Raw genomic sequence first — 15,055 nt, 5'->3', positions numbered from 1 at the left:
TATATAAATCAGGGCTATTGTATGTGTGAAAATGTGTTGTTCTTGTTCTGAAATACATTTTAAAATTTATTTTGGCATATGAAGATTGAAACTAAATATATTTACATTTTCAAAAATGTATTTAATGGAGATTCACCGTTTACAACACATATTAAAAATGTTCATTGGTCAGAAATAATTCCCTAACTAGTTTTTACTGCATGGGAAAAAACTATCATTATCTGTTTACATGTATTAACTCAGCAGACACACGAGGAACAGAAGTGAAGTCCACAGGAAGCAGAGGAAGCATCTTTAATGCAAAGCATCTTTAATGAAACACTGGTGAACAGCTTCAGCCTCATATATACAAGTCCTGAACTGAACCAGAGGCATCATGGGATAGCAGACGGAGGCTGAATCAGCTGAGCGAGTCCAGCTGAGTCTGAATCATCTCCATCTGTAACACACACACACACACACACACACACGTGAGCGTCTGAACACGCTGAGCATCAGGACACACCAGAGACTCGTTCTGACCTGATTGTAGAAGTCCAGCAGATCCTGATGACTGAACTCCACAAACACGTCCTGCAGACGCTGAAACACAGAAAACACCTCCTCAGACTCTGGGAGTGTGACCCGTCTCTCACAGTTTCATGATCGTATCAGTACAATATCACAATATAACACACTCTGAGATGAAACACAGAGCAGCAGAGCAGCGTTTACTGTCTGAAACTATCTGTACTGAAGAAAGTGCTGTAGAAATAAATGTGGCTCGACTCCAAACATGATAAACGTCCTGATGAAGACACGCGTGACACACGTCTGATTCCTGCGGAGGAACACGCGTGTCTGAAGGAGGAAACACGTCAGGACACATTAACACAGAGGACATTAATTAGACACAACATCATCATCTATAATTAAGAGTAAGAGGAGAAACGTTCTCTTCAGCACAGCTGCACAAAAACACAACGCTAGCTTGATGACTGTGTGTGTGTGTGTGTGTGAGAGAGAGAGAGAGAGAGAGTGTGTGTGTGTGTGTGTGTGTGTGTGAGTGTGTGAGAGAGAGAGAGAGAGAGTGTGTGTGTGTGTGAGAGAGAGTGTGTGTGTGTGTGTGTGTGTGTGTGTGTGTGAGTGAGAGAGAGTGTGTGTGTGTGAGAGAGAGAGAGAGAGAGAGAGAGAGAGAGAGAGAGTGTGTGTGTGTGTGTGTGAGAGAGTGTGTGTGTGTGTGTGTGTGAGAGAGAGAGTGAGAGAGAGTGTGTGTGTGTGTGTGTGTGTGTGTGTTCATACACATGGGATGGAAGTGAATGTGTGTCAGGAATCAAGGGTTAATTCCAGCCTCAGGTTCAGTAAGTGTTTTGATGTATCTAGGCTAACGCTAACGGCTCCTGCGCGCTTTCAGACCTGACGGTAGAAATCACAGCTCTGGGGACGATCACTGACTGTGACGAGACACACACTCTCACACACACACACACACACACACACACACACACACACACACTCTCTCTCACACACTCTCACACACACACACTCAGACCAAATAAAAGTGAAATGAAACATTGATGGCTGCTGATTCAGAGATGGACAGAGAAAAACACTTCACACAAACACCAGCTGCGTCTCCATCACAGACTCCGGTTAAACTCCGGTTAAACTCCGGTTAAACTCCGGTTAAACATGGTAAACCTCACAAACAGAGCTGAAGCTGCAGAACATGAATCTCCCGGATCAGAAACGGCTGAAAGCAGCGGTGTGTCTGTAAATCCTCAGCAGTGTTTGAGCTCCAAGCTCTTAGAAATGCTCAGTCAAACGGCGGATCTCACTTCAGTTACTGTGTCATTCCCGTCACAAACACATTCCAGACACAATTTCTGATTTAGTTTGAAGAAACAAACACAAATGGAGATGAAAGCTAAAATATGAAATGTCACGGATGAATATTTACTGAGTAATCCACTATTTTGTGGAGAAGGGTTAGAAAGGCTATTTTTCACTTGAGATTCGGAGACATCTTCACACAGAGACACAGCTCTTCTAGTGAAACCTGTTGAGTTTAGTGATCTGTCTCTCATTATTTACCAACGGTGACTATTACAAAATGGGAAAAAGCATTTTTTTATTGTTTTCCCCACTAAGTTTGCATCCCTGTATCTCACGATGTATTAAATATTTCTTAATATCCCTTTAGATTTTGGTTCTCAACTAAATGTTCTTTATATCTCAATTTTTAAGGCCATGTCTGCTTCATTTCCAGAGACTGGGATCTCAATCTCACATTTTCAAACCTTTTAGCCAAAGACCTTCGAAACAGAATGAGCTGATTTCAATTTGGTTGCAGCATTTAGACACAAACAACACATAAAACACTCTCTCACACACACACACACACACACAGATATATGAATACATAAACTCTTAAAAATCTAATCTCATTTAGCTTCCAAGAACAAAGCTTTACAGCTGATGGCACTGAGGTTTATAAGCCTCCTCACGTGTGCATCAAACGCTGGAGATCAGTAGATCGCTGATGTAGTGTGCTGCTGGCGTCAGGTCAGAGGTCACAGGTCACAGGTTCAGAGACCGTCACAAGTGTTCTGAACACAATGAAAGGTTGTAAAGGGAAAGCTCTTCTGTGAATTTAGTATGTTCCAAACTCAGTAACGTTAAGAAAATGTTCAGAACAAATGCATGTGAATTAGACCGAAGTTTCCCCAAAGATCATTTTAATAATCTAAAGAAACTTTAGTTTAATGGAAAGATTGCATGGATGTGGTCAATAAAGAAGAGTTTCAGGTTTCTATGTTTACAGAGGCGATGCACATGAATGAACATGAATCAGTCCGGTCTGATCCGTTCTGGAGAGTTCTGCATCAGGTGCAGCAGGTGTTGAGGGAAACGCTCTCGTCTCGCGCTCATTTGTTTGGTAAAGATGCGGCGAGCCGGACAGACCACACTTCCTGTATTAGAATAACCCACATCCTCTGTTTTGGTTAGATATGAGCCCAGAGCGTCAGGTTGACGTGACTGTCCCGGATTCACGCCGCTGTCGAGGGGAACACTCCTCATTGTTCTGTTGAGGATCTCGTGTCTCTGAAGCAGATGAATGGAGCGGGACCAGAGCAGAACATATATCTTTTTAATATTCTGAATTAGTTTGCGTTTTTCTTTAATTTTTATTTCAGTACGTTTTTTTTCTTAAGTTTATTAACTTCTTAATTACATTAAATAATAAAAAGGTCTAATAATTAAAATTAATAATAAAACTAAATTAAGTTGAGAAATGTTGCTATGGCAACTAGCTGAAATAAGTTGTGTATTTTATTTCACTTAAGCTTTATTTTATTTCAGGAAACACAAATGGTTTTAGTTAACTATAATAGGCCTGACTTTTAAATGAACCTCACAAAAAGCAATGAAAACGCTGATTAAAAGTGTGAAAAACCACAATGATGATTGAAATCAGCTTCCTTTCAAACTCTAATCTTCTTCTGAAAGACACAAATCATTCCCAGCCCAGATGCATTGTGGGTCATCTCATGAAAACACACACAGATCTTCTTTCAGCCTGACCACATCACAGCTTCTCATTAACTCACTTCAGTTTCACATCTGGAGACGTGTGTTAACTCCGGGATAAGCTGGAGCTCCTGGAGACGGATATCAGGAAAGATCATCACATGAAGAGTAATTGATGGACCTCACAGGCCTAAGAATAGATCCACAGACCGCCGAACATCCCTGATGGGTTGATTTACAGAAGACGCTCCAGCGAAACGTTCAGATGCTGTTTAATAATAGATGGAGCTCAGCGGGAGATGATGAGAGGAACACCAGCGCAGGATCATCATCATCTGGGTTACAAGACTTGAGTTAAACCTGATTTATCCTGCATTCACACTCATTCATGCATTTAACCCTTCAGAGGAATCAGACGGTCACGGTCTCATCTGGATTGTGTCCCTCCTCATCACTTCAGAACATCAATCGACAGAAACTCTGTTCCAGGACGGAAAGAGAAGAGTAAAGCCTCCAGGACGCTCGGAGCATCACCGCAGGCGAGCAGGTGAAGCCAGAAGATCTTTCCCAGGACACGACGAACTAGAATATACTCTCAAACACATCAGAAACATATTCTGATCTTCAGTGATGAACGCTTGAGATTAGAGGAGGATGAAGCATCATTCACAGCTTCAGAGAGACTCCAGAGATGATTGTGTGAATGTGATCAGTGCCAATTCTTCAGCTCTCATCAGAAACTAAAGCTGTTTTCGGACCTGATAGTATTTATGTCAATGGAGACCAGAAACCCAGCTTCTTTAAAAGATCATCTTCTGTGTTCAGCAGCTTGAGGGAGAGTAAAGGAACTCTCTCTGTGAATCCAACATGACTCTGATACAGCTGGGTCCATCTCTTTCTGACCACAGCCCAACTCCTGACTTCATGTTCAGGAGATCGATGAAACTTCATTAACATTATAATGGATCTCAGGGACACAATACAGGGGCCACTCGGGGCCGGTTCACACGAAAGTGTTTTTACTTTGAAGAAGTTTCTTAAAAGTGGAACTTTGAACTTGTTTTTAGAAAGCAGTGTCAAGTAAGAAGCTAAAGATACAAGCGGTCCAGACAAACACACCTGCTGAACACAGGGATAAAGCAGCACACACTGCAGTGGCCCCCAGGGGCCCGTCATCATCAGAGGAGATCATGTGACTCACTTCACACACAACACATCTTCACAGGTCACACTCTCAGGAGGTGTGTGAGTTTGTGTCTCATATTTCTACATGATATTATCAGTATCACACCAGCAAATATCAGCACGATCACAGATGTGTTTAACAGAGTCTTGTTCCTGAATAAATCACCGTTTTACTGAATCATTTCAGTCTAATCTCTGTCTGTCAAACCACACACACGTCTCTCAGCTTCATATTTACTCTTTTACTTTCACTATTCAGGATATTATTTTAGGAGCATTATTAATGCTGCGGTGTTCTTCTGCAGGGGATTCGTTCAGCTGGGGTCAAACTGAACTTGAGATAAAAGATGAAGCATAGATCTGATCAGGTCAGACATCATGGCTCTTATAAAGGTCGATCGATTTAAGCAGAAAAGCATCGTCCCTCAGTGGAAAAGTTCATTTCTGGCACAGAATATGAAGGATATGAACAGCTCTGAGTCATCAGTCCAGAACAGCTAAACACAGGTTTAATTATGTTAACGCTAACATCCCAGAAAACCTTCACGTGATTGGGGTTTCAGTGTGAATGACAGGAAATGAGCCCCGCAGCTAAACGAGATGATGTTTAATTACGGTCTTTATCTGCGGCTGACAGAGACCAGGATTCAACAGAGAGTTTCCGCTCCGTCCTGAGAGAAGACACACACGAATGAGAAACTCCTGCTGCTTTGAGAAGAAAGATCAGATTCATGAGAGAACGAGCCTCGGTCTGTTCAGACGCAGATGATTCTCACTTCATAACCTCACTGCATTAATACAATACCTTCATCATCATCATCATCATCATCATCATCACCCTGAGTCTGGAGCAGAGCCGGACGAACACAGACACAGACATCAGCTCGGTGCACTTCTACATCAACACCACACGATCTCTGAACATCTGCGTTCACATTCACGCATTCAGCAGATGTTTATTCCAGCAGAATATAATGCATCTTATATTGAGGTTATGATGTATAATACAGCGGATACAGTAATGAGCAGCTTTATAATGCATCATAACATTACTACAGACACATCTTTAATCTGAGAGAATACTGCATGATCATTTCCTAGACTTCATTCATCAGTGTTTGTCATCTTTGTCGTCTGGTTCAATGATCGACTGCTGTCTTTTATTGTGCATTACAAATAACATTTGATTTGATATTATCATGACTAGTAAATGAGTTCAGACACACACACACACACACCGCTCTGTTTGTGCAGTCACAGCGCCCCCCTCTGTGCACCGAAGGGACTGCAGTTGCACTCATCGCTCTGTTCACACTGAACACTTCTGTCCTGACTGTGTTCTGACCTCTGACCTCTGTGTTTACCTCTGCGTCGTCCTCCGTGCGGAGTCCCAGATCCAGGACGGCGTGCGGCTCCTTCAGTCTGCTTCGAGACGACGAGGCCATCTGCAGACAGAGCTGCCAGCCCACGTGATCCAGCTAGAAGAACCAGGAGAACCACGGCTCCGTCAGACAGAACACACTACATCTGCTACATCGTGAGCTCAGATCTGAACACATGAAGAACCATTAACATTTACATTACATCAGGTTCTTTAAATGTTTCTTTTAGGAAACTATTCCCTGATTATTCAAGCTTCTTTGGGAACGTGAGATGAAGGGAGGATCTGGTCTCCTGGTTTAGGGTCAGAGCGGAGCATGGACTCACCTTCTTCGGGGCAAATATCCCGAGTCGGATCTTGTCCAGCACATCAGGAGCAGCTGAAGCCCAGACGTGAGCGAACACCTCGGCTCTGTCCGCCTCCACACAGATGTTCTCCAGCTGCTGTCTGAGAGACGCTGGTTTGATGTTGTGATACACGGCCTGCAACAGCAGAACACGTTACAGAAGCTCTCCACATCTTCTCATCCGCTCACACTCAACCCTAACGTACCAGAAATACAGAAACTTACTCAAACTAAATTAATCTCATTTGGAGACGCTACAACAGAAGACGGGTTTATTCTTCCTGGTCATCACTTTATTCTGTTTCTCTCCTACTTTTCTGCAGAAGACTTTCTGATTTAACAGATCCATTTCAATTCCATCTTTATTCTCTTTTAGGAACCTTTTACAAATATTATATCTAATTATGTACTCTGTTGTTTTGGTGGAGGGCTCAAAATATGAAGAAACATGAGATAATTTCATACATGTGTGTGTTTCATTAATTCGAGCATGTTTCCAGTGATTCTTCAGGATTATTCAGAAACGTAATATATGACACATCTGTCCTGGATCTGAAGTGATATTACTTTGTAACAGATAAATCCAATCCACACAGTAACATCTGAATATGTACTTATGTTGTTAATATTCTTACGATGATTTTATATGTAGCAACCATACATACATGTCAACAATATATATTTGATTTATATATGCAACTTTATTAAAACAACTTGTGTAGAAAAACATGGATGTTTGTATGTTTTTATAATAAATGTTTTAAATACATGTTTTTTCCCCATTTCTAATAGTTTTTATATTTGTAATTATACTTATCAATGACAGTATATTTTATTTAGGGATATGGAACTACACTACATTAGTGTTTGGGCTTTTTTCTGTGTGTGTGTGTGTGTGTGTGTCTGTGAGCATGTGTGTGTGTGAGTGTGAGTGAGTGTGTGTGTGTGTGTGTGTGAGCATGTGTGTGTGTCTGTGTGTGAGTGCGTCTGTGTGTGTGCGTGTTTGTGTGTGAGTGAGTGTGTGTGTCTGTGTGTGTGAGCGAGTGTGTGTGTCCGTGTGTGTGTGAGTGCGTCTGTGTGTGCGTGTTTGTGTGTGAGTGAGTGTGTGTGTCTGTGTGTGTGAGCGAGTGTGTGTGTGTGTGTGTGTGTGTGTGTGGTGGACCGCAGCAGGTAAAGGTGAAGGTGAGTGAAGACCTGCTCGAGGATGAAGGACAGGGTTTCCACCAGCAGATGAAGAGTGTGTTTCTCCAGAGATAAAGCACTCTGCAGCTTCTCCTCCTCCTCCTCACTGAAGGAGCGCTCCCCCTGAAGAACACAGAGCATCAGCATCACACACACACGCTCACACACACACACACAGACACACACTCAGACACACAAACACACACACTCACACACACACACACAGAAAGACACACACACACACACACACACACACACACACACACACACACACGCTCACACACACACACACACACACACAGAGACACACGCTCTCTCACACACACACACACACACAGAGACACACGCTCTCTCACACACACACACACACAGAGACACACACACACACACACACACACACACAGAGACACACGCTCTCTCACACACACACACAGAGACACACGCTCTCTCACACACACACACACACACACACACACACAGAGACACACACACACACACGCTCACACACACACACAGACACACACTCAGACACACAAACACACACACTCACACACACATAGACACACACAGAGACACACACACAGAAAGACACACACACACACACACACACATACACGTCTATGTTACTAAGAGGGGACTATCGCTCTACACTGACCAAGAGGGGACCAGTGTTTCTGGTCATTTTTAAGAAACAAAAATTACATACAAAATTTTCATTTGAGGTCTTTTTTCATAATATAACTGAAAAAATGCATTTTTAATTTTTTTTAAAAACATGCCAAGTGGGGACCTGAGTGACGTCTACCTATCCAACAGAGGACCTCCATAGACTGCAATGCAACTGTGTGTGGAAACACAAGGGCAATTGTACCAAGTGTTTCTTTACAATCTAACTGTATTTAAATGCAACTCTAAACTTTGAAACATTCACACTATATCACCATTGAAGAAATATTCTGATAGAAATCCAAAATGTTTAATAAATTAGTATGACGTGCAGATATTTTCTGGGCTTGACACTAATACAAATACACTTCTTAATATATGAATGCAATCCCACAGAGAGATATATATATATATATATATATATATATATATATATATATATATATATATATATATATATATATATATATATATATATATATATATATATATATATTTGTTTCAGTCAAACCAAAAAATATTAAGACAAAACAAACAAGATACTATAGTTAATTTGAGGATAGCAAAAATAAAGTAAAATGAAGAGCTCTTTAAGGTAACAATTGCATGTCAATACTTCTGACAGTAAAGAGTGCATGTGTTAGATAAAATGAGTTTGGTCCCCAGTTAGATGGTGACGTGTGACGCCTGTTAGACTGAATCACCTCTTCTTACATCACAGACACTTTAACATTATATGTTAACTTAAGAAACAATATTATATGTTAACTTAAGAAACAATATTATATGTTAGCTTGCTGCATTGAAAAATTTCAGTTGAGTTCAGTAAAATATCTTTTAACCAGGCTACTTTAGCTGTTTAACACCTGACATTTTTCAGAGGCTCTATTTTTTGGGTATTATCAGCATTGCCATTATATTCAGAAATAAATAAATAAATAAATAAAAGTAATTTGTTAAATTTAAAGGCAACCAAACAGATCACGTCATGCTTCACCATCTAACTGGGGACCGGTTTGATCTTGGAGGCTAATATTTCTTTCTTTTTTTTTTTTTTTTCTAAAGACAGATAGATATATAGATAGATAGATAGATAGATAGATAGATAGAATAGTGCTAATGTTGATCTGAACACTTAGGTCCCCTGTTAAATGGTAAACTGCGACATCTCTTTGGTTGCTTTGACATTTCTTGAAGATTTCATGTTAACTTTGAAAATATTCAATTGGCTAAATTTCTAAATCAATGTTACAATCAACATATATTGTAACATTATATTATCATCCTTGCCATAGCATTCAGAGATGGTGAGAATGTGAAATATTGTTAAATGTAAGGTCAGCCAATCAGGCGTCATACTTCACCATCTAACAGGGGACCAGTGTGCTTTTTTTTTTAATGCAACAATCAATATATAATTCTGAAAAACTGACATATTATAACCAAAAATTCCTCATAAAGTAGACTACCAGTAAATTTTATAAAAATTATTCTGCCAATAGACCTGACCATTTTTTGCTTAAGTGCTATCTGACATTATCAAGATGAATTTGTTCTGACAGGTTAACTCTGAGTTCTTGTCATCTTTTATTACCATTATCTAAACTATAGCAAATAAACTGTGATAGTGTGTGAAATGTTCAAGGTGTCTGAATAAATGTAGTTTTTACTGTATAAATATATATACATACACAATATACGTATATGTACATATAATACTGACACATTGAGAAGTGTCTTTATAGTTAGTTTGTTAGTACTTAGTTTCTTTATTTTTCAAATAATAATAATAATAGTAATAAAAATAGTAATATAATTAGAGTCAGCCAGCTGTCAACAGTTCAAGGGCAGCGGTAATGCCTCTTATAATTTACTATATATATATATATAAATATATATATATATATATATATATATATATATATATATATATATATATATATATATATATATATATATTATTATTATTATTATTTTTTTTTTTTACATTTATTTTTTTTTTTACATTTATTTAACATTTTCTTGGCTTAACCCCAGTACACTTCTCAGTGTATGAATGCAACCAAAACCCATTCCTGAGAAGGTCCTATCAGTGATGATAATTTGATCAGACAGATAGATGGATGGATAGATGGATGGATGGACGGATGGATGGATGGATGGATAGAATAGTGCTAATGTTGATCTGAACACTTAGGTCCCCTGTTAAATGGTAAACTGCGACATCTCTTTGGTTGCTTTGACATTTCTTGAAGATTTCATGTTAACTTTGAAAATATTCACTTGGCTAAATTTCTAAATCAATGTTACAATCAACATATATTGTAACATTATATTATCATCCTTGCCATAGCATTCAGAGATGGTGAGAATGTGAAATATTGTTAAATGTAAGGTCAGCCAATCAGGCGTCACACTTCACCATCTAACAGGGGACCAGTGTGCTTTACTCTAGAGAAATCACCACTACATGCACAGACCTGTTGCTGTGTACGTTTAGCATGTACAGTTTAGCCTGTGTGGAATTGTTTTTATTATTTGACTTTTTTTTTTGTTCAACACAAACAAAAATGACCCTCATTGGCCGATAAGAAACGTCAAAGGAGGATTCGTTGTAGAGTGTCTGACAAAATTAATGTCTTGTAATCTATAATGTATGTTCAGAGCACAGCCGAGTGATCCCGCGATCATTAAATCGAAACATGTACGCGTATTTAAAAGGGATTTTAATACCCCGCATTTTGAGAGTGACTCCCTGATGCGAGCAAGTTAGGCTTCATAACATATCTAGACTGTTATTAGTATGTAGGCTATAACAGATTTTGTAGTTGTCTACAGATCTGTCTTGCTTGAAAAATTTCTCTATTTGAACTTTGAATATATAGAGAGCACTTATTGTTTCTACGTAATATGACTATTATGTTATTTGCTATGTGTTTATTTGTATATTCAGTTTGTGAAAAGGATTTCACTTTCAGTCAGTCACTCTCAGCGTCACATCGGTGATGACCGACACATTGTGATCCCACTTCTAGAAGCTCATAATTCATGACCGGTTCCAATGTCTAAAGAGACTCACATAAAATCATGCAGGAGAGAATCCAGGCAGTTGAACAAAACCTTTTACAGAGCTTGAGTGTTGTTGTTTTTACTGCATATGATAATTCATACTCAGAAAGTAGAACTGAAATTATATTGATTACAAGATGATTTTTCCAGTCAAATATTTTTTAGACCAGTAGTTGGTCACTGAGATTCCTTTTTGTATCTGTAAAAATCTTGTCTTGTGGCTTGAGTTAAGTGTTGGCATTAATGCTAATCAAACAATAAAAGGCGAGGAGAAAATAATTACATTAATTTCTCCAGTAAAGCATTATTAGTTTGTTTAATTTACATCAACAAAACAAATTTATGGGTTAAAAAGAGCAGAAAGAGCTCTTTAAGGTAACAATTGCATGTCAATACTTCTGACAGTAAAGAGTGCATGTGTTAGATAAAATGAGTTTGGTCCCCAGTTAGATGGTGACGTGTGACGCCTGTTAGACTGAATCACCTCTTCTTACATCACAGACACTTTAACATTATATGTTAAGTTAAAAAACAACATTATATGTTAACTTAAGAAACAAAATTATATGTTAACTTAAGAAACAATATTATATGTTAACTTAAGAAACAATATTATATGTTAACTTAAGAAACAATATTATATGTTAACTTAAGAAACAACATTATATGTTAACTTAAGAAACAACATTATATGTTAACTTAAGAAACAACATTATATGTTAACTTAAGAAACAACATTATATGTTAACTTAAGAAACAACATTATATGTTAACTTAAGAAACAACATTATATGTTAACTTAAGACACAACATTATATGTTAACTTAAGACACAACATTATATGTTAACTTAAGAAACAACATTATATGTTAACTTAAGAAACAACATTATATGTTAACTTAAGAAACAACATTATATGTTAACTTAAGAAACAACATTATATGTTAACTTAAGAAACAACATTATATGTTAACTTAAGAAACAACATTATATGTTAACTTAAGAAACAACATTATATGTTAACTTAAGAAACAACATTATATGTTAACTTAAGAAACAACATTATATGTTAACTTAAGACACAACATTATATGTTAACTTAAGACACAACATTATATGTTAACTTAAGACACAACATTATATGTTAACTTAAGAACAACATTATATGTTAACTTAAGAAACAACATTATATGTTAACTTAAGAAACAATATTATATGTTAACTTAAGAAACAACATTATATGTTAACTTAAGAAACAACATTATATGTTAACTTAAGAAACAACATTATGTTAACTTAAGAAACAACATTATGTTAACTTAAGAAACAACATTATATGTTAACTTAAGAAACAATATTATATGTTAACTTAAGAAACAATATTATATGTTAACTTAAGAAACAATATTATATGTTAACTTAAGAAACAACATAATATGTTAACTTAAGAAACAATATTATATGTTAACTTAAGAAACAACATTATATGTTAACTTAAGAAACAATATTATATGTTAACTTAAGAAACAACATTATATGTTAACTTAAGAAACAATATTATATGTTAACTTAAGAAACAACATTATATGTTAACTTAAGAAACAATATTATATGTTAACTTAAGAAACAACATTATATGTTAACTTAAGAAACAACATTATATGTTAACTTAAGAAACAACATTATATGTTAACTTAAGAAACAACATTATATGTTAGCTTGCTGCATTGAAAAATTTCAGTTGAGTTCAGTAAAATATCTTTTAACCAGGCTACTTTAGCTGTTTAACACTGACATTTTTCAGAGGCTCTATTTTTAGGGTATTATCAGCATTGCGATTATATTCAGAAATAAATAAATAAATAAAAGTAATTTTTTAAATGTAAAGGCAACCAAACAGATCACGTCATGCTTCACCATCTAACTGGGGACCGGTTTGATCTTGGAGGCTAAATGGGAATTTTTTTTTTTTTTTTTTAATAGATAGATGGATAGATGTATAGATGTATAGATGTATAGATAGATAGATAGATAGATAGATAGATAGAATAGTGCTAATGTTGATCTGAACACTTAGGTCCCCTGTTAAATGGTAAACTGCGACATCTCTTGGGTTGCTTTGACATTTCTTGAAGATTTCATGTTAACTTTGAAAATATTCACTTGGCTAAATTTCTAAATCAATGTTACAATCAACATATATTGTAACATTATATTATCATCCTTGCCATAGCATTCAGAGATGGTGAGAATGTGAATATTGTTAAATGTAAGGTCAGCCGATCAGGCGTCACACTTCACCATCTAACAGGGGACCAGTGTTTTTTTATTTTTTTATTTACTGCATTAAAATCTTCAGTTGGCTCCAGTAAATTAGATGAACTGAATGTCTTTTAACATTTGCACATTTGTAGAACCAACTGAAAATTCTCAATGCAACAATCAATATATATTTTTGAGTTTTGACCTCTATGTGTGTATTAGTGTCAGGTGTTGTATGGAGAGCTACAATAAAATACTTTTTAAGCATTGGCACTTTAGTCGTTTAACACACTAACATTTTTCAGAGCAGCACTTGATTTAGGGGCTCCATTTTTATTATCAACATTGCCAAGAAAAGTAAAACAACAAATCAAAATGAAAATAATAAAATATGTTTATTTTTAAAAAAATTAAATAGTTCAAAATTACAGTGGCTTACATCAAAGTTATAACAGGTCTAAAACAGAGTCCCAAACAGGAGCTGAAAACAGCTGTAGTCAGTCATTTCAATGCTATGAGGCACTGATGCTTCATGTACATGGACCTTCAGTGTCACGGCACAGTTAGGAATCAACACTGATACTCCACATCACACGCTCTCAGGGTTTATGGGCTCAGTACTGTTCACCCAAACTTCTCTTAACTGAAATTATTCTGTTGAGCACAAAGTATTTAACTGTTTTCCAGTCTCTTCCATTGTCCTTTAGAATCCTGTTTGCATTTATGCATCTTTCACAGTCCACTTTTCCAGAAACCTTCATTTCCTCAAAGTAGATCTTGAAACAGTGTTCTATGACTTTCCTCTCTGTTTCTGACCAGGGCTTTCTGGCTCTTGCTATTTAACAAAATTAAAAGATAAAAAATATATATAGTGAATAAATATATGAATGAATGAAAAAATGTAATGTCAGTAATACATACTTCACAAAGTTGAAAACATGAAAAGACAATGATCTTTAGATCTTGTGTATTGTTTATGGTGAATGGATCATACCATTTTGATTTAATGGCACTAGTGATTTACTAATGTGTCCAAGACTGAAGTCTGAAGTCTTTCCTGAGCTGTAGCTGTTTGTGGTTGATATTTGATAAGACTGGTGATCAAACCTGTAAATTCACACTAATACTTATATCCAATCATTTTAATGCTTATTGTAAACTCTACAATAAGTCTTTGCACATAGTTTTGACTTCCCTGAAGGCTTTCCTCAATAGTAGGATGCTCTTCCACTGATTTGCTCGGGCATTCTGCTTAAGATATGTTTAGTCTTTTCATCGCATTGAAGACTGAAGTTACTCGTTCTGACATGTAGAGACAGACCAAGTGGATCCTGGGTGTAGGGTGTAGTTGTCTGATCAGGGTGTGTCCATCCGTCAGGATGTAATGGACCAAGCATCCTGCTACCTGTAATATAGAAGATTCATTTATATCAATCTCTAGTAATGGCACCTGA

At 36.9% G+C, this 15,055-nt stretch overlaps 1 protein-coding gene across 1 annotated transcript; it reads right to left on the bottom strand.

Annotated features, from left to right (window-relative positions):
- Positions 1 to 280: 280 nt before the first annotated feature.
- On the bottom strand, positions 281 to 7,755 carry LOC113052840 (COMM domain-containing protein 10-like). The gene is made up of 5 exons (XM_026217290.1): positions 7,617 to 7,755; positions 6,403 to 6,558; positions 6,060 to 6,173; positions 523 to 582; positions 281 to 439 (listed from the first exon to the last, which is right to left on the bottom strand). Exons 1-5 carry the CDS (start codon positions 7,749 to 7,751, stop codon positions 401 to 403), a joined length of 504 nt encoding a protein of 167 aa, XP_026073075.1. The 5' UTR covers positions 7,752 to 7,755; the 3' UTR covers positions 281 to 400.
- Between the last annotated feature and the right edge of the window lie 7,300 nt (positions 7,756 to 15,055).

The sequence above is a fragment of the Carassius auratus genome, chromosome 33, assembly GCF_003368295.1.
Source record: "Carassius auratus strain Wakin chromosome 33, ASM336829v1, whole genome shotgun sequence".
NCBI lineage: Eukaryota > Metazoa > Chordata > Actinopteri > Cypriniformes > Cyprinidae > Carassius > Carassius auratus.
The sequence above is the reverse complement of the archived record's forward strand: the minus strand, read 5'-3'. Positions and strand labels throughout refer to the sequence as shown.

What these genes read in the sequence shown, in the direction of transcription:
- LOC113052840 (XM_026217290.1), bottom strand. Translation starts at nt 7,751, where the DNA reads ATGCTGATGCTCTGTGTTCTTCAGGGGGAGCGCTCCTTCAGTGAGGAG. An exon ending in GGATATTTGCCCCGAAGAAG is followed by an intron (nt 6,174 to 6,402) that starts GTGAGTCCATGC and finishes TGGTTCTTCTAG; the next exon opens with CTGGATCACGTGGGCTGGCA. An exon ending in TGCTGGACTTCTACAATCAG is followed by an intron (nt 440 to 522) that starts GTCAGAACGAGT and finishes TGTGTGTTACAG; the next exon opens with ATGGAGATGATTCAGACTCA.